Source organism: Nycticebus coucang, chromosome 8 (assembly GCF_027406575.1).
Source record: "Nycticebus coucang isolate mNycCou1 chromosome 8, mNycCou1.pri, whole genome shotgun sequence".
NCBI classification, from domain to species: Eukaryota; Metazoa; Chordata; class Mammalia; order Primates; family Lorisidae; genus Nycticebus; species Nycticebus coucang.
The window spans coordinates 57793718-57812402 of record NC_069787.1 but is presented as its reverse complement, the minus strand read 5'-3'; the positions used below and the strand labels follow the sequence as shown (position 1 = coordinate 57812402).

Sequence of the window (18685 nt, the reverse complement as noted above, 5' to 3'; positions counted from 1 at the left end):
ATGCTTTTGACTGTCAGTGGTTTCTGTGTTCTCTTTATTATGTCTGAGAAAACTCAAAGGCAAGAGAAAGAGAGAAAATTATTTTGTGGCTTTGGTATAGAAAATCACAGTAAAACTTTTTTTTATTTTAAATTCAATACTCATTAATATGTGCCTGCTTGATTTTAAGCAGCTTGACATTTATGTTCTGATCTATCTATCAAATGCTTTTGACCACCCGTCATGTGCCAGGCACTGAGTAATTTGCTAAAGAATCAGAGATGAGCCGCTTAATCCTGTCCTCAAGGATCCCACAGAGTCACTGGGGAGACAGGCATATCTATAGACTGTGATGACACAGAATGTGATTGAGGCCACATTGCAGTTTCTGCATAGGAGTCCAGAGAAGGGCACCTAATCAGGCTGCAGGGGGCGTGAGAGGGTGTCTTGGAAGTCTTCCTGGAAGAAGTGATCCCTGAGCTGAAGTGCACAGGAATTTATGAACGGAATTGAAGCCCAGCAAAGATGTGGAGGAAGGGCATTCCAGACAGATGGAACAGCATGATCAAAGACATGGGGCTTGGGATACTGCAAATTTTTCTTCCTGGAAGGAGCATTAGAGTATAAGTAATGAGAGGTAAGGTTCAAGAGGTGGCAGGAAGAGGTCGGGATGGCATTAGTGAGCCACGTGGAGGAGTTTGGCTTTAGCCATTAGGCAATGGGGAACCTTTGAAAGATTTTAAGCAGCAGGATCACAAGCAAATTTGCATTTTGGAAATATTACTTGACAGTAGTGTGGAAGATGTGTTGGAGGTGACGTGGTGCAAGGCAGGGATGTGAGGCAGATCTGTAGTAATCCATGAGAAGTGATGAAGCTTCTAACAAGGCAGTGGCAGTGAGGACTGAGACAGGACATAGTAAGGACACACCAGGGCCCACGCTGGGGTGAGGTGAGTGGCACACTGGGCACAAAGGACACTCAGAATTATGTGCATGAAGGCCTCCCTAACATTCGCATCTAGGGGCCTCTTTTGTCTCACCCTAGTTCTGGCTCTGGGACATAAGGTCTGGATGACCAGAGGACCAGAAAACGGAGACTCAGTCAGAATATCTGTAAGAATCCTGGCTTGGGTGTTTAGATGGGAGCAGGTGGGTGTGAGGTGACAATGGAACATCCCTGTGGAGGTTTGCAATGGGAAATTCAATTATTGATGTCAGAAGTGGCCAGACCGGCTGGAATGTAAAATATGATATGTGACATATCATACTGTGATTATCTAAATTTAAATTAATTAAATTAAAAAATCTGCCCCTCAGTTGCACTGACCACATTTCAAGTGCTCATTAGGCACATATGGCTAGTGGCTACCACTCTGGACAGCACAGGTACAGAGTATTTCCAACACTGAAGGAAGTCCTGTTGGACAGCTGGATCACAAGAAGTTTTCTAATTTCTCATCCTCCCTGTAGGTAATCCTGTCCATAGGCTTAAAACTGGACATAGTACTGTTTGGGAAGACTATGGGAACATAGCTGAGTTAAAAGGATGAAGAATATTTTATCTGATTGATTACTTCCCTTCCCACTCCTTAGTTGACATTTGTGCCATCATATAACTTTCCTACAAGTTAAATCGAAGATAATTGTATTTTTTTCTTCAGGGCAGCCCAGGTTCAAGAGGGCCCCCCGGGAGATATGGCGAGAAGGGCTTCCCAGGAGACCCAGTAAGTTACAAAGGCCAGTTGGCTCTGAATTTTATATTTGCTCCCCAGTTCCCATCTCCTTTCTTTTTGTGTCCTTGCTAACTAGTAGGCAAATGTTTGTCTTGGGAGTAGAGCCAGTAGGTATTAAATGAAGCTTTGGGAAAAGTCTGTCAGTGTTTGATCTGGGCTGGTTAGATAAAAGGTTTAGAATTGGGAAATAAAGCTCCACTTATGAATCATTATGGTATGTGAGACTTTCAAGTTCCTTTGGGGCAAAATTTCCTCTGTTTATTGGACTTCTAATCTAGGGAATCAGACCTGCAGATTTCCTATTTGCAGAATGAGTTACAGGGGAATCTTACTACATGCTTGAGGGAGTGGCGTAAGAATGTTTGGACCAGTGCATCAGTGAAGCTCCAATGTGAAGAAGGGAAAAATCACATGTAGAAAGCACTCCTATAATTCTTCATTTATTACAAAATCTCCCTCACATTTGGAGAAATATTGCTCTCATTTGTTCAAAAATCCTATCAGTTTCAAATATTAAGAATTTTCTCATGTCTCTCATCTCTTAACAAAGATTAACTTAGTACCTGAACATCTTACTATTTTGCCAAAAAAAAAAAAAGAAAGACATCTTGACATTTATGAATTCTAAAATACTTTAAAAAATCTTTTTAAAGGGCAATCCAGGACAAAACAATAACCTCAAAGGACAAAAGGGCTCCAAAGGAGAACAAGGAAGACAGGTAATCGGATCTATTTTATACATATGAGTTGATTAATTCTATTACTAAAGTAAGTAAATTTAGTAAAATATATAACCCTGTTGTAATTGAATAAACACCCTGAAGTCCATGTCTAAGAGAGCCTTAATTTCTTAAAATAAAGCATGTTTATAGTAGGCTGTATGGCTATATGAGCAGAATTATTAAGTTCCTGGCAAGTAATATTATTTGGGAGAAGTTGTGATTGTAGTGCATATTGCTATTCCTGTTTATTAAAGGCTACAGAACTGACAGTGTTAATCTCCAGAATGATTGTAGCCTGACACATCTATTCTGTTTTTAACAGTTCTTGGGGTTTTGATGCTGATGCCTTTATAATTTATTCAGAATCTGTTACCTTATAATCTTGGGGGAACTATCGTATTTATAGGGCAGAACGGGACAGAAAGGAGCACAAGGCAGCCCTAGTTCCAGAGGAAGCAGGGTAAGTACTTCTGAAGACATTTATTTCCCCTCTTGATCACTTGGAGATGACACAGAGGCATTCAGAACTTTTGTTGCTACGCAGTCAGATGATGCATTTGCAGGTTTCTCAGTCTTAAAGCTACTGACATTCTGGGCCAGGTAATGCTTTGCGATGGGGACTGTCCTGTACATTGTTAGATGTTTGCCAGCATTCCTGCTCTCTGCCTACTAGAGGTCAACAGCACCATCTCTCCCCTCACCCACTTGTGACATCCAAAAATGTCTCTGGATATTGCCAACTGTCTGTGGTGGGGACTGTGGGGTGGGGCGGGGCAAACCACCTGTGGCTGAGAACCATCGTGACATCTTCTGCCTTCCGTTTCTACCTTCCAGATGTTTTTGAATGCCTTTGAAGAGAGCTAATGACTTTTCACTTAAAAGCCTTCTTCTGGTAGTTTAGCATTTTAAGAATATTAGGAGCTGAGTAAATATACTCTCTTTCTTGTTACATATAGCCAATGAGGAAGAGGAGTCACTAAGAAATTCTTCTTGAGTGGGCCAAAACATTGGCAGTTAGAGCCAGCTCAGAGGCAGTCTTGAGGTCCTGGGATAACTTCAGAGCTCCCCATTTTTATATCAAGCCTATCACAGCCAAAAATAGGGATGTTGGATTTCCCCATCTTCTTAAGGAACAATCAAGAAATCACCTTTCCCTTTGTGAACTACTGTGTTAGAGATGATATTTATAATGATATTTATAACTCTCCCATCATGTGCTCAGCATAGACTTCATAAAAAGAATAATGTACAAAGTCCTAGATTTGGCTTAAGAGGGAACTGAAAATACTTGGATTTCTTTTCTATTGTAGAATTGGAAACTTCTCTTCAGTTTGAAGGCTGTAGCTGATTGCCCTTCTCTCTGGGATAGTGAAGAAACATGTTTTAATCCCTCCTGCCAGTGTTTATCTTGAATCATGGTTCTTAAGGGAAAAGCAGTCAGCACTCAGCTAGGTTACACTTCCCAATGCTTCTGGTAAAATTCTTTGGGACTTCGCCCTCTTTCTTCACAAGAGAGAATTAAAATATAACAAGAGGAAGTACTAGAACAGTAAGATGACCTAAATGCTATAAATTTTAAAGATAAATATGTAGTTTTGTTGGTTTAAGAGAAAATACTTTTAGTTTGAAATAGCTTTGTGATGCATTAATCAGGCACTTTTTAAAAAGAGATGCTGGGCTGGGGATTAATCCTTGGACAAACTAGGCAACTGCTCTGAAGTCAATTTCAGGACATGAGGCTCTCAGCCCCTTCCTCATTTTTTACTCATTTCCCTGTGGATCTCCCAGTTTTAACTTCTTTTCTCCTGAATTAAACTGGGTATATCGATATAAAACAATATCAGATTATCCTTTCCCCTAACTTTCCGATGAAGGATTGGAATTCTTGCTGAGGGTCAGAGGATCTTAAGTGAATGACAAATTCTAAACAGCAAAGGCCAGCTCAAGACATTGCCTTCTTTGTGATAAAATTTCAATTTACATAAATTAATTGTTGCACCAGCTGTTGCCAAAACAGTAGAGCAACACTCTGAAAAGCACACTTGAAACCACATCTCAAGCCCTTTACTTTTTGCCTGCCACACAGAAAGGATACTTCTGTAGCATCTATTTTGTGCCAGGTCTTGATCAAATCACTTGCAACTATTAATTCATTTAGTTCTCATAACATACCTATGAGGTAGATATTACTATTGTATCCATTTTTACAGATAAGAAAATCCAGGAAACTTGGGCAAGTTGCTAGTCAGTTGCAGAACCAGGATTAGGTTTATTACACCCTGGCTTAGGTGTATTACACAACTGCCCTGAACCACACAGGCTTTAAAGAGCAGAGCTTACTCCAGGCTCCCTGATTCCTAAGGACACATCTCTAACCATTGTGCCCTACTGTCTGTTACACAGAATAAATATTATCTTATCCTTGCTTATTATTATTATTATTTTTATTGTTGGTGATTGATTGAGGGTACAAGAAACCAGGTCACACTGATTGCATTTGTAAGGTAAAGTCCCTCTTATAATTGTGTCTTGCCCCCAAAAGGTGTGTCACACACCAACACCCTACCTCCCTCACTCCTTCCCTCTCTCTGGTTTCCCCTTCCTCCATCCTCACCGTGTCATTAATTGTCCTCATATCAAAATCGAGTACATAGGATTCATGCTTCTCCATTCTTGTGATGTTTTACTAAGAATAATATGTTCCACTTCCATCCAGGTTGATACAAAGATCATAAAGTCTCCATTTTTTTAATGGCTGAATAGTATTCCATGGTATACAGATACCACAGCTTGTTAATCCATTCCTGGGTTGGTGGGCATTTAGGCTGTTTCCACATTTTGGCGGTTGTAAATTGAGCTGCAATAAAAAGTCTAGTGCAAGTGTCTTTATGATAAAGAATTTTTTCCTTCTGGGTAGATGCCCAGTAATGGGATTGCAGGATCAAATGGGAGGTCTAGCTTGAGTGCTTTGAGGTTTCTCCATACTTCCTTCCAGAAAGGTTGTACTAGTTTGCAGTCCCACCAGCATGCAAAAGTGTCCCCTTCTCTCCACATCCATGCCAGCACCTGCAGTCTCAAGATTTTGTGATGTGGGCCATTCTCACTGGGGTTAGATGGTATCTGAGGGTGGTTTTGATTTGCATTTCTCTAATAATTAGGGATAATGAACATTTTTTCATATGTTTGTTAGCCATTCGTCTGTATTCTTTTGAGAAGGTTCTATTCGTGTCTCTTGCCCATTGATATATGGGATTGTTGGCTTTTTTCATGTGGATTAGATTGAATTCTCTATAGAGCCTAGTTATCAACCTTTTGTATGATTCAAAATATGCAAATATTGGATGGTGTCTGTGGCTCATTGAGTAGGGTGCTAGCCCCATATACTGAGGGTGGCGTGTTTGAACCCAGCCCCAGCCAAACTGCAACAAAAAATAGCCAGGTGTTGTGGTGGGCACCTGTAGTCCCAGCTACTCAGGAGTCTGAGGCAAGAGAATCACCTAAGCCCAAGAGCTGGAGGTTGCTGTGAGCTGTGATGTCACAGCACTCTATAGAGGGCAACAGAGTGAGCCTCTGTCTCTAAAAAAAAAAAAAAAAATGCAAATATCCTTTCCCATTGTGTAGGTTGTCTATTTGCTTTGGTTATTGTCTCCTTAGCTGTACAGAAGCTTTTTAGTTTAATTAAGTCCCATTTGTTTATTTTTGTTATTGTTGCAATTGCCATGGCAGTCTTCTTCATGAAGTCTTTCCCCAGGCCAATATCTTCCAGTGTTTTTCCTATGCTTTCTTTGAGGATTTTTATTGTTTCATACCTTAAATTTAAGTCCTTTATTCATCTTGAATCAATTTTTGTAAGGCGAAGAAAGATGTGGGTCCAGTTTCAGTCTTTTACATGCGGATATCCAGTTCTCCCAGCACCATTTATTGAATAGGGAGTCTACCCCAGTGTATGTTCCTGTTTGGTTTATCGAAGATTAGGTGGTTGTAAGATGTTAGTTTTATTTCCTGGTTTTCTATTTGATTCCATATGTTTCTAAAATATGTTTCTATTTTAGTGCCAGTACCATGCTGTCTTGACCACTATGGCTTTGTAGTACAGCCTAAAATCTGGTGTGCTGATGCTCCTGGCTTTGTTTTTATTACTAAGAACTGTCTTAGCTATACGAGTTTTTTTCTGGTTCCATACAAAATGCAAAATAATTCTTTCCAAGTCCTGAAAGTACAATGTTAGTATTTTAATAGGGATGGCATTGAATTGGTAGATGGCTTTGGGAATCATAGATATTTTAATAATGCTGATTCTTCCCAGCCATGAGCATGGTATGTTCTTCCATTTGTTAATATCCTCTGCTATTTCCTTTCTTAGGGTTTCATAATTTTCTTGATAGAGGTCCTTCACCTTTTTCATTAGGTATATTACTCGGTATTTCATTTTCTTTGAAGTTATGGTGAAGGGAGTTTTGTCCTTAATTAGCTTCTCATCTTGACTGTTATTGGTGTATACAAAGGCTACTGACTTGTGGACTTTGATTTTATATCCTGAGACATTACTGTATGTTTTGATGACTTCCAGGAGTCTTGTGGTTGAGTCTTTGGGGTTGTCTAAGTATAAGATCATATCTTTGGCAAAGAGGGAAAGTTTGACCTTCTCTGCTCCCATTTAGATGCCCTTTATTTCCTTGTCTTGCCTAATTGTACTGGCTAGAACTTCCAGCACTATGTTGAATAGTGATGGTGACAGAGGACAACCTTCTCTGGTTCCAGTTCTAAGAGGAAAAGCTTTCAGTTTTACTCCATTCAGTAAAATATTAGCTGTGGGTTTGTTATAAATAGCTTTGATCAGTTTAAGAAATGTGTCACGTATGCCTATACTCTTCAGTGTTCTAATTAGAAAAGGATGCTGGATTTTATTGAATGCTTTTTCTGCATCTATTGAGAGGATTATATGGTCTTTGTTTTTGCTTCTGTTAATACGGTGAATAACATTTATGGACTTGCGTATGTTAAACCAGCCTTGCATCCCTGAGATGAAACCTACTTGATCATGCTTATCATTGCTTTTTTTTTTTTAGAGACAGAGTCTTAGTTTGTCGCCCTCAGTAGAGTATCGTGGTATCACAGCAATCTCCAGCTCTTGGGCTTAGGTGATTCTCTTGCCTCAGCCTCCGGAGTAGCTGGGACTACAGGCAGCCACCACAACACCTAGCTATTTCTTTGCTGCAGTTTGGCAGGTCTGGGTTCGAACCCGCCACCCTTGGTACATGGGGCCGGCACCCTACTTACTGAGCCATAGGCACCGCCCTGCTTATCATTGCTTTTTAATGGAGACAGAATTGTGATGTCATGGGAACAATGGCCTGAACATTTGTTTACTGTTTCTTCTATACTTTCTTGCATCAAGAGAATTGCTCATTCACATCCATGTACCAACAGCTGTCAAGTTATAATGGGTAACTTCTCCCAAAGGGTATTTAAATTTTATTTTATTTATTTTATTTATTATTTACATATGGCATCCTGTTGATCCTGTGTGTGAGCTGGGAGCTACCTCTGTGAACCTCCTCTCATGGGCATTTACTACAACTTTTCACAGAAGATAAGAGTTAGCTCTCCATCCTGTTCTAACAGGACACCAGAGCTCCGAGCTCATGAGGAGCCTCATTTAGACTTGAGGTCTAGAAGCTTGCTGTCTGCAACCGAATTTATCCTTGACACAGGAACAGGGCCCATGAGCCATAGTGAGCCTCACTTAGTCTTGAGGTCTAGAAGCTTGCTGTCTGCAACCAAATTTATCCTTGACACAGGAACAGGGCCCAGGAGCCATAGTGTTTCTGTAGCAGTCTTCTGTGCCAGTACCTACCATGGGTAAGGCAGGCACTCAATTTGACACAGTTGCAGGAATTTGAATTTTTTTTTTTTAAAGTGCCTTAAATTAAAGGGGAAAACACCAAGGGAGATATTTTAACTATTAGCCAACTTGGTGGAGCTGGTGTTCGGTCAGTTAGTGTATTCTAAAAAAACTTTGTAAGGTGGGCAGTTGAAAGAAAACAGCGTTTCTGAAATAATTTCCATGGCTACCTTTCTGAAGATATGAGCGAAAGGATACAATCTGTTTAAGTATTTATTTTGTATGTAAAGCAGTTGTAGTTGTTTATTGCGACACTAAGTGGATTGCTGGCTGAGATGTTCCATCCACAGTTCTCTCAAAGAGGCTGGGACGGGTGCAGGTGGGGGTGTGAGGGAGCAGATTTTATCTTTGCTGTTTAAGGTAAAGGAAGTTAGGATCTAGGTCTGAATCATCTCAGGGCTTGGCCACTGTCTGGAAAGGAAAGCGTGTGGCTAGGCAGCCACTAGGAGGAGAGCCTGAGCTGGCTATGTGAGCTGCTTCCACACAGGCACAGCTCTGGGCTTCAGTGATCTGCCAGGTCTTTCTCTCTCTCTCTCTCTCTCTTTTTTTTTTTTCTTTTCCATTGAATCTAGTGGTAGCGTTTGGACCACTGTGTAGTTGAACAGACCCCACCAGCCATTTCTTCCTTGTAGAATCCATAGAGACAAACCCCAGTGGGCCCATATTTAGAAATGTTGTACTCTCCCCAAGAGGCAGTTAGAGGGCCCCAGGGCAGAGAGAGATGGATGTGACCTTTCTCTTCTTCAGTAAGAAGCTTCCCAGGAGCAGACAGAGTTTTGTGGGATTTGTTGGAGAGGGAAATGTACAAGACAGTTTCCTCAGGGTGATTTGATTCTCGAAACAGCCTCCCGAATAATTGTTAGACGTTGTGAGACTGGATCTGGATCTGTAATGACTTTTAGATTGGTTTGCAATCAATCCCCCAAATGTTAGTCTATAATTAAGTGCCCAGTGTTTAAACTTGTCTTTGGAAAGTGCCTCAGGGAAATTATTTCTGTGAGCTTCTCCTTACTGATGTCAATCAGGAATGAGAGAGGCTGGTTTGCCTCAGGGAACCCCTCCAGCCAGACACCCACGCACTAACACTTTGCCTTTGGTTCCAGGGAAGAGAAGGCCGAAGAGGTGTTCAAGGTGCCCCAGTGAGTAATCTTGACTTTTTGGCCTCTGTGGTAGATGGGACCAAGGAAGTTTCCCCCGTAGAATGGTGCTAGGGAAAAAGGAGCATTTGACAAGGATGCTGTGGAAAGTGCCCAGCACTATACATGATCCCCACTGACTAGGAAGAAACACACACACACACGAATTACTGCAGCTCCCAGGAACAGGACAGACCTAAGGCAAAGCCTCCTTCACAGATGCCCCGGGCACAGGCAGAACCCATGCAATTCCAAGTGAGGTGCATTTGGCTGCTTTTCATGTGCTTTGGGAATTGACTGCAAGAGAGTGACATTCCTTTATTGAAATAAGAAGTAAGCTTGCATTTATGAGACAAGTAGGGAGTGGGTCATGAGTCAGACAAAACAGTTCCTATACCCTTTGTAAGTTCTATAAAGAGAAAATCTGTATGGGAACTATGTGGAGAAAATCTTGACACTGAAAACTTTTGTTCATCAGGGAGAACCAGGAAATCCTGGGCCTCAGGGAACACTGGGAGCTGAAGGATTGCAAGGCCCACAGGTGTGTTGAAATATTTTGTGAATATTGTTAAATCATGTGAAGTTATTCTGATGGGAAGAAGATAGGCAGTTCTGGATAAAAACAATTAACTGAGACATTTTTGATCTATTCCCCTGCCATATTCTGTATTCCCCATCACGGGGTAGGTGGGTGATTTTGTTCCATCAAATTTACTCTAACATTTGAAGCTCAGTAATAAGCCTTTGTAGAGGAAAATTGTTCTCTTGTGCTCACACACTAGTAATAATGAGTGATTAATACCTTCCCATTATATTAGTGATTGATATCATAATCAATACATTGACCTCAGTTTTCCATTAAGTGAGGTCCTGCACATGAACTCCCATGAAAGAGAGCTAGTTAGAAGTTGGAAACTCTTATTTGACTCATCTAAAGCTAATTCTGTTGAGGTGACAATATTTCTAAAATATTACCAGTAAGGCTTTATGTGAGCCCTTTGCATTTTTCATGGCCATATCATTAGTAATATGACCATCAGAAGTCAAGCCATCTTTGTTTCATTCTCTTCAATTCCAGGAAGACCCAGTGGTCATCCCTAAGGAATAGTCTTATAATGCATGGGTACTTAGTCCCCTTATGAAGCCCACTTTATATGGAAACCACCTTATGCCTGAAATTGTCTAGAGAGGCCTGTGTAGATGTACCTATTCTAAGCCCTTCCAAGGAATTTGTTTTTCTTCTAGAAAGTTCAAGATTAACAGGCAATTGGGATTCTTTTGGGTGGTTGTGAGTCTCTGAAGCAAACTTTGAAGTAGATTGAGTAACCCTGGGATCAGCCTAGACCCATCCCCAGCTTTCTAGGGTGGAGGTGGGAGTGAGAGCTATTTCAGATACCTCAGATACTTAAAGGTCCTTTGATGCTTAGGAGGTGAACGAAGGCTCACCCAGCAGCTCCTGGACAGCCAGGGGCCATTTAGCAGCTGTTGCTTTGGGAGTGAGAAACATCACTGGCACCTCTAGTTTTTCCTTCGACATGAGAGAACTGTATGAGGACCATGCATTTGATAGCGAATGTGGCAGAAACATATAGTTTGATCCCTCTGGCAGGGCTCTGCCGCAGAGTGCTTTCCACATCAATAAGCACTTTGGGCCATGTGAGCTGCCCCATAAAGGAATTCATCTCACCCTTGCTGGCGTTTTACTTATTTTCCCTCGTGGCTTTATTTCCCTTGTTAGTCTATCCGTATTTCCCCTTACGGGAGAGGGATGAAGGATGAAGGTCATACTCAGGCAGAACATTAGATCTGGACCCCGGAGTCCAGTGGTCTGCTTCAGTGACTCTTCTGATACCTGCTTATCTCTGTGGTAAGCAGCTGCCTTCTAAAAGGGCCGATCATCTCTTTTCCATGAGGTGTTTCAAAAGCACTAACTAAGAAAGTAAGTTTTGATTAACATAATTACCTTATATTTCTTTTGTTATCACAAAAGGGGTTAAATGGGAATCCTGGCAGGAAAGGAGAAGAAGGAAGACAGGGCTACAAAGGACCTCAGGTGGGTGACTTAGACACATTAGGCTCAGCGACTCCCAGCATTTATTTTCCTCTTACTGTAAAACATCTTCACATAGAGTTTACTTTATAGTATCTGTATGTGTACTATTTCCTTTTTAGATTATCTGGGGCAAAATTTTCACACCGCTCAGATTCTCTATATGTAGCTAATGTACTCTTCTTTCTCTTTCCCTGGGGTTTTCCTTAGAAAGCACAAACTTACTCCATCAGCCTAAAGAAAGCTCTGGAAGAATACAGATATTGTCCAGTCCTGAGCATTTTCTCTGAAGGCTGATACATTATTCTGATTTTTTTTTAACTTTTACAAATTATCTGTGCCATGCAAATACATCTCCATTGATTATTGATATTTAAAATTGGCAATGCATCCTGTGCTACCTAAATCTATTAGATTCCTATGTTCAGCTCTTGAATTCATCATCTGAATCTATTTGTTTCTTGAGTGAGTAATGAGAGTTTGGATGGTGAGGATTTGTATAAAAAATGTTCTGCTTAATTCTTCAGTTCCGACAGTCAGAGTTCAGAAGGCAAGGGATTCCTATGTTTCTATATTCCTAGCATGTGTGTGAAAGAGACTTTTGCCCATTTTCAGACTGGGAAACTGAAAAATATTCTGCGTGCCATTATGCATGGTGGCAGCATAATGTCTTGTTCTAACAATATCAGTGCATTATGGCAATTTCCCCACATTTAGAAATAACTTATGTTGAGTCAAGTGTGCCATTTCTATTTCTTATTAAAGACCCATATGGACTAGTGATGTCTCTGCAAGTGAAAACTTATCCTCAAACTAGGGCTGGAGCCTGAGTCATCTGGTTCAGCCCCGAGGTCTGCCTCTGCCCTGGGTGGCTGGATCATAAGGAGCATCAAGGAGTTGTTGGGAATGACGTGAAGAAAAGTCCAATGTTCCTAATAGGTTTTCTAAGAGTTGCTACAATGCCAATGTTTGGGTCTCTCATTTTATTTTTTTTCAGGGTTCTCCTGGGCTAGTGGGAACTAAAGGGAGCATTGGAAGACCTGGAGCTCTGGGCAGAAAAGTAAATATTCTTTCCTATGGGTTTCAAATACTGAGAGCAAAAGTTCTCCATTCTCTTTCTGACTTTCACGTTAGTTCCCCACGTGATGGAATCCAAACACCAACAGCAAGCCACTGGCTTTGTGCTCACAAATGCTCTTCCTTTCTTTGAGCAAAGAACTTCTAACTGCTGGTTTCTCCCGGCTGCTGCTTCACCTCTCTACTGCACTAGGAGAGGCCGTGGGCCACCCATCAGAAATAAGTCTGAAAAAAATCTCTTCAATTCCTTGATTTCCTGACTGCAGGAATGCACTTGGTAGCTGAGTCGGGTGGAGGGTAGGTGGGGTGTGAGAGCTCAAGTCCATGTGTGCATATGGTTCTCTGACTGGCTTTCCTGGAGATATCAGGGAGCAAACAGAACCTGACTCCTCTGCTCAAAACCTTGCAGCAGCCCCTTCCCCCAACGCCTCCAGATTTAGAGGTCAGGATTATGTGGCATGGGGGACCTTGTGATCTCTGGGAACTCACCGAGGAGGGCTTAATTTAATGTTCTGCTGTCAGGGTCTTGAATCTCTGCATTTCTGAGAAAGGGACCTGAGCTTTCCTTTTATATGAGTCTAGCAAATTATGTCATGGGTGTTGCTTTTCCCATTGTCTTATGGAAAATCTTCCAATTTTAGGATAGTTATAAGATAAATACATTTTAGGGAGCTAATATACAGCATGGTGACTGTGGTTAACAATACTAGATTATATACTTGAAATTTTGCTGAGAGAGTAGATCTTAAGTGTTCTCAACACAAAGCAAAGAAAATAAAAAGAAAAGGGACGTGATAGGTATGTTAGCTAACTTAATTGTGACAATCATTTTACAATATACATGTACATCAGATCATCATGGTGTATGCCTTACAATTACGCAATTTTATTTTTCAGTTATACTTCAATCAAAGTGGGAGAGAAAGGCCCTTTGCTATTGGCTTTGTTTAATTCTAAGGCTTTACCACTCATCTGCCTCCTGCCTGCCTGCCCCTGGCTTCTCACCAAGCATCCCATCTGCCTAGGTTGCTCTCTCCTCTTCCTGGACTCTTCCTCTAGCTCATACAACTCATTGTACAGGCCTCAACCTCCCTGCTCCTTCCTTTTAGGCAGCTTCCCTGGGCCTACCAAATTGATTTGGATTCCCCTTCTCCTTGTTTCCATAGTGCCCTGAACTTTATCACACAATATTATAATTGCCTAATTATTTGTGTTTCTACCCAGAATGTGCTTGGTGAGGGCACAGTCATGTTCAACAGTTTATTTTCTAGGGCAACAAGTGATTGCTGGATGGGTAAATGCATTAGCAAATGAGTCAACTTTCCCTGAAGTCCATTTTCTACTCTTTGCCTTCCCCTATAGTCCTTTTACAACACTGGGAAAGCAGTGCATGAGCCCAGCCCTGGGCTGTGCTAGATGCCCCCTGCTAGCTATGGGAAGATCCCTATTTGTGCCATATTCCCATCACCTTGGGAAGTATTGACTCCTCACTGAGAACCTTGAGTCTCACCATCCAATGGATAGAGCTATCTATTATGGAGCCAGGTTTGAGTTTGCTGATAAGTGGTTCTTTTCATTCTATTTACTAGGGAGAACCAGGAATTCTCGGAGATCCGGGGCCAGTAGGGCAAGATGGACAACGAGGAAAACAGGTATGAGGTTTTGAAACCCTCACACTCCCCAATTCTAAGTTCTCAGTCCTGAGGGGAAGAGGAGGTGCTGATGTCCTTGGCTCAAGTCCCTGGGGGAATGGAAGGTATTTCAGCATCTAGAAAAGTGTGGAAACATTTTTCCATCCCCTGCAACTCTCATTCTATAGCTAGTCTGTTAAAGTGGAGGAGAATGACAAGGGTGAGAAGCAGAGTAGGCAGAGAGGATAATGGATGAGTTAGAACAGGGTATTTCTATATTTTAACAACTCATATGGCCATATGGATGCATGTCAGTTGGAAAACACAACCACCCATTTTTCTCTCCTTCTTACATAACTTAGTGACAACAAGAGATAGAGGTCTAGGGCCAAGATATGGGGCATCTGTTTTTCAGGCCTGCACTCTGTCCTTGTGGCTTTAGCTGTACCAAAGTCTCAGCTCAGCTCATAGAGCAATAAACATAGGGACAAGTATTTTATTTCTTTTAAAGTAGTATAATATATTGGCCAGGTCTAGAGGCTGATGCCTGTAATCTTAGCACTTTGGGTGACTGAGGCGGGAGGATCACTGGAGGCTGGGAATTTGAAATTGCATTGAGCTATGCTATGATGATATCACTACATTCTAGCCCAGGCAACAAAGCAAGACCTGTCTCATAATAATAATAATAATTATGGTAATAATAATAATGACAACCATGATAATGATGATAATGTTTATTACAAACATTATGCACAAATACTGTAGAAAATTCATCAAGCACAAGCTTTATTCACAATAGGCAAGAAGATATGAAATCAACTTAAGTGTCTATCAGCAGATGAATGGATACAAGAATATGGTATATGTACAAAATAGGATGCTATTCAGTCTTTAAAAGGAAGGAAATCTGGTCATTTATGACAACATGAACCTTGAGAACATTGTATAAAGTGAAATAAACAGGCTCAGAAAGACAAATACATTGAGATATTACTTTTGTGTGAAATGTAGAAATAGTTGAACTCATAGAAACAGAGAGTCAAATTCTGGTTGCCAGGAACTGGGGTTATAGGGAAGATATAGGTCAAAGGACACAAAATTTCAATTAGACAGGAGGGATAAGCTCAAGAGATCTGTCATATGAGTGCAGTCAGTAACAATATATTATATCTTTGAAAGTTGCAAAAAAAGAAAAGAAAAATAACAGTGAATAAACATAAGGACCTAGGGGCTTAAAGGAGAACAAATTCTTAGGGCATAGCAAGTTCTTGACTTGCTGCTAGACTCGGCAGTTCATTGCCTCCTTAAAGGCTTCAGTACTCCTTCACTGACATTTCTACTGGTAAAGTTAAATGCTTGTAGAATGGTCCAGCTATTTCACAGTCTTAAAAATGTCTATTTTGTGATCTAACTGGAAAACACATTACTAAAAGGAGAGAAAAAGAGAAAGGAAGAAGGGAAGAAGGAAAGGAAGTAAAGAAAGGAGGAAGGAAGAAAGAAAAGAAAGAAGGAAAGAAGGAAATTTACTCAGCACGAAAGATGGGAAAGGGAGAAGAAAATAAAAATTTCCCATAATCTCACCATCTGAGATATTTATCATTAACTTCCTGAAGGTACCAAAACAAAACACAGCAACAACAACAAAAATGGAAAGCTCACTCTACTGTTCCTCTTAACAATGTATCATAAGCAAATGTCTATGTCATTATATTTTTTCTCCCAACTCCACTTTTAATAGCTTCAATATATTCTACTAATGTACCTTATATATCTTAGGTTTTTTGACCAGGCTCTTATTATTAGACATTTAGTTTATTTTAATAAACAGCTCAGTAATGAACATGCATGTACCTAACTGAACTTTTGGATAAAACCATAATTAATTTCTGCATAGAAATTTTAAGAAGTAGCATAGCTAAATGAAAGGATATGTACATATGTACAATAAAGGCTTTGAACACTACCATGAAGTGCCCTTAGGAAAATTCAAACATATGGATCCTTGTGTTATGTAAGAGAGTATTTGTTTCAGAGCACCCATAACAACTGGTATTGTCACTTTTTTCCCATCTTTACCATTGACAAAAAATAGTACCTCATTACTGTTTCTAAATTTAATATTTTTGCTTACTATTGAGGATGAACATTTTTTAAGATGTCTATTGGCCATTTATGATTTTTCTTTGGAGGAATTCCTCACCTGTATTCTTTGGACCAGCTCTTAATTTTCCAGGCAAGAAACTGTCACCGACTACACAGGTTCTGAATGACCATCTCTCTGCTCCCGGTAATGGTTGCAGAGTAGAGCTGGTCAAAGAAGGATCAGGAGACACAGCAGGAAGTGAGGAGAACCCAGCAACACGAAGCCCAGGGCTCAAAGTCCTTGATTAGACGTGTTCCACGTGGAAGTCCTCAGTGCTTCTCTTCTGACACCATCATCTCTGCAGTATAGATTACAATTAATTTTTGCTTTTAAGAAATTGAAATGAGCTGGTATGTTTACAGGGAGACGCTGGCATCCCAGGCTATGGTCATGTGGGACAGAAAGGAGTAAAGGTAAATATGGAAATCAATTATTTTTTAATTGGTAACTCAAACCTAAATAATATAAGAAGATGTTATCACACTGCAGAAGTAGTGTGTTGATTTATTTTATTTCTTTGTTGAAAATTGTAGGGCCCAAGAGGATTCCCAGGAGATGTGGGGCAGAAGGTATTGTGCACTTGACCTTTTGAAATTGCCATGATCTTAACCTTCCACTTGAGAATTGAGCTAAGACTGTAGGTCTGCATAAAATGGGGAAGCGGGGAAGGCAGCTTTTTTTTTTTTTTTTAGCTTCATGAAGAAACGACCATATTTGTGAATCTCTGTATTGGAAAAGATTATACTGTCCTTCACTGCCTCCTGTCCCATGCCTTAAAAGCCTACCTTCAGCATGGTGGCTCATGCCTGTAATCCTAGCACTCTGGGAGGCTGAGATGGGAGGATTGCTTGAGTTCAGGAGTTCAAGACCAGCCTGAGCAAAAATGAAACCCTATCTCTAAAAAAAAAAGTCTCTAAAAAAAAAAAAAAAAAGTGGACATTATGGCAGGCCCCTATTGTCCCAACTATCTGGGAGGTGGAGGCAAGAGAATCACTTGAGCCCAGGAGTTTGAGGTTGCTGTGAGCTATGATGTTACAACACTCTACCCAGGGCAACTGAGTGAGACTGTATCTCAAAAAAAAAAAAAAAAAAAAGCTTCCCTTCAGATACCCTCTCAAGTTCAGTCATCTGTCCTCTTCTTGATTTCTCTGCCTTGGTGATCTCATTCAATATTCTTGACTTCAGTTATTGCTGGTTTTCTTTCATTATTGTGACCTTTACTTCCTCTTACCTGAACAATATTCTTCTCCCTGCTTCAGTTAATCCCAAACATTACTGTCACTTGGTATTTTTTTTTTTTTGTAGAGACAAGAGTCTCACCAGTACCGCCCTGGGGTAGAGTGCCGTGGCGTCACACGACTCACAGCAACCTCTGACTCCTGGGCTTAAGCGATTCTGTTGCCTCAGCCTCCCGAGTAGCTGGGACTACAGGCGCCCGCCACAACGCCCGGCTATTTTTCTGTTGCAGTTTGGCCAGGGCTGGGTCCGAACCTGCCAACCTTGGCATATGGGGCCAGCGCCCCACTCACTGAGCCACAGGCGCCGCCCCTTGGTATTTTTTTTTAAAAAGGCATAGCCTAATTGTGTTTCTTCCCGATTGAACATCTTCCAGAATTCTTCATTGTTTACCAGGTCAAAATCCATCTTTATGCTGTAGAACAAGACATGGCTTCCTTTTCAACCAGAGAGACTCACGTTGTATCTGTTTTAGACTCTCGAATTCTGTACTAAGATTTCCTTTTTTAAAAATGTGTCCAGAACAAACAGTGTCTTCTGTGCACATAGTTGGTACACAAATTAAAATACAAAATATGGGTTAAAAAATTGAATATCTAATTAATCAAACCAAATCAACTATAGTAAAGCAGCTAATTTTTAATACTCATAAAAGTGGTTTTAATTGAAGAATTACCAAAAGAGATTCTTTCTTAAGTAGAAGAGGGTATAAGAAGGGACTATACAAATAATTATTAGGGCAAAAAGTCCTTGTTATAGAAGATCGATTTTCTAGTTTATTGATAAAGGAAGAAAATTAGCATATTTTAATTTACTGATAAATGTGAAATAAGCATATTGATAAATAACTGTCAAAATTAGTTTGCCACCAAAGTCAGAATAAATATTTTTGCCTTCAACTTTTTCAGAACTGTTCTATAACTACAGAAAGTAATTCATTTTTTAGTATTTTTATACTCCAAATGTTTCCTCTGTGTTTTCAAGCATTTTATTTGGATATTTTTAGTAACTGGATAGCCACCAAATTGTTATTTATATGTCAATGTTCGTATTATTAGAAATAAACATAG

General features: G+C 40.4%; 1 protein-coding gene and 1 non-coding gene across 2 annotated transcripts in view; one reads left to right on the top strand and one right to left on the bottom strand.

Moving 5' to 3' along the window:
• The window catches only part of COL6A5 (collagen type VI alpha 5 chain), a 110443-nt gene that overhangs the window by 32353 nt on the left and 59405 nt on the right, over positions 1-18685 (top strand). Inside the window, exons 17-26 of the mRNA XM_053599802.1 lie at positions 1641-1703; positions 2366-2431; positions 2841-2894; positions 9443-9478; positions 9954-10016; positions 11466-11528; positions 12523-12585; positions 14192-14254; positions 16742-16792; positions 16913-16948. Of these exons, the coding sequence (XP_053455777.1) occupies positions 1641-1703; positions 2366-2431; positions 2841-2894; positions 9443-9478; positions 9954-10016; positions 11466-11528; positions 12523-12585; positions 14192-14254; positions 16742-16792; positions 16913-16948 (558 nt within the window). The remainder of the gene's footprint in view (positions 1-1640; positions 1704-2365; positions 2432-2840; positions 2895-9442; positions 9479-9953; positions 10017-11465; positions 11529-12522; positions 12586-14191; positions 14255-16741; positions 16793-16912; positions 16949-18685) is intronic.
• On the bottom strand, positions 8203-8328 carry LOC128593007 (small nucleolar RNA SNORA5). The gene has a single exon (XR_008382197.1). It is a non-coding gene; the product is annotated as a small nucleolar RNA SNORA5 (small nucleolar RNA).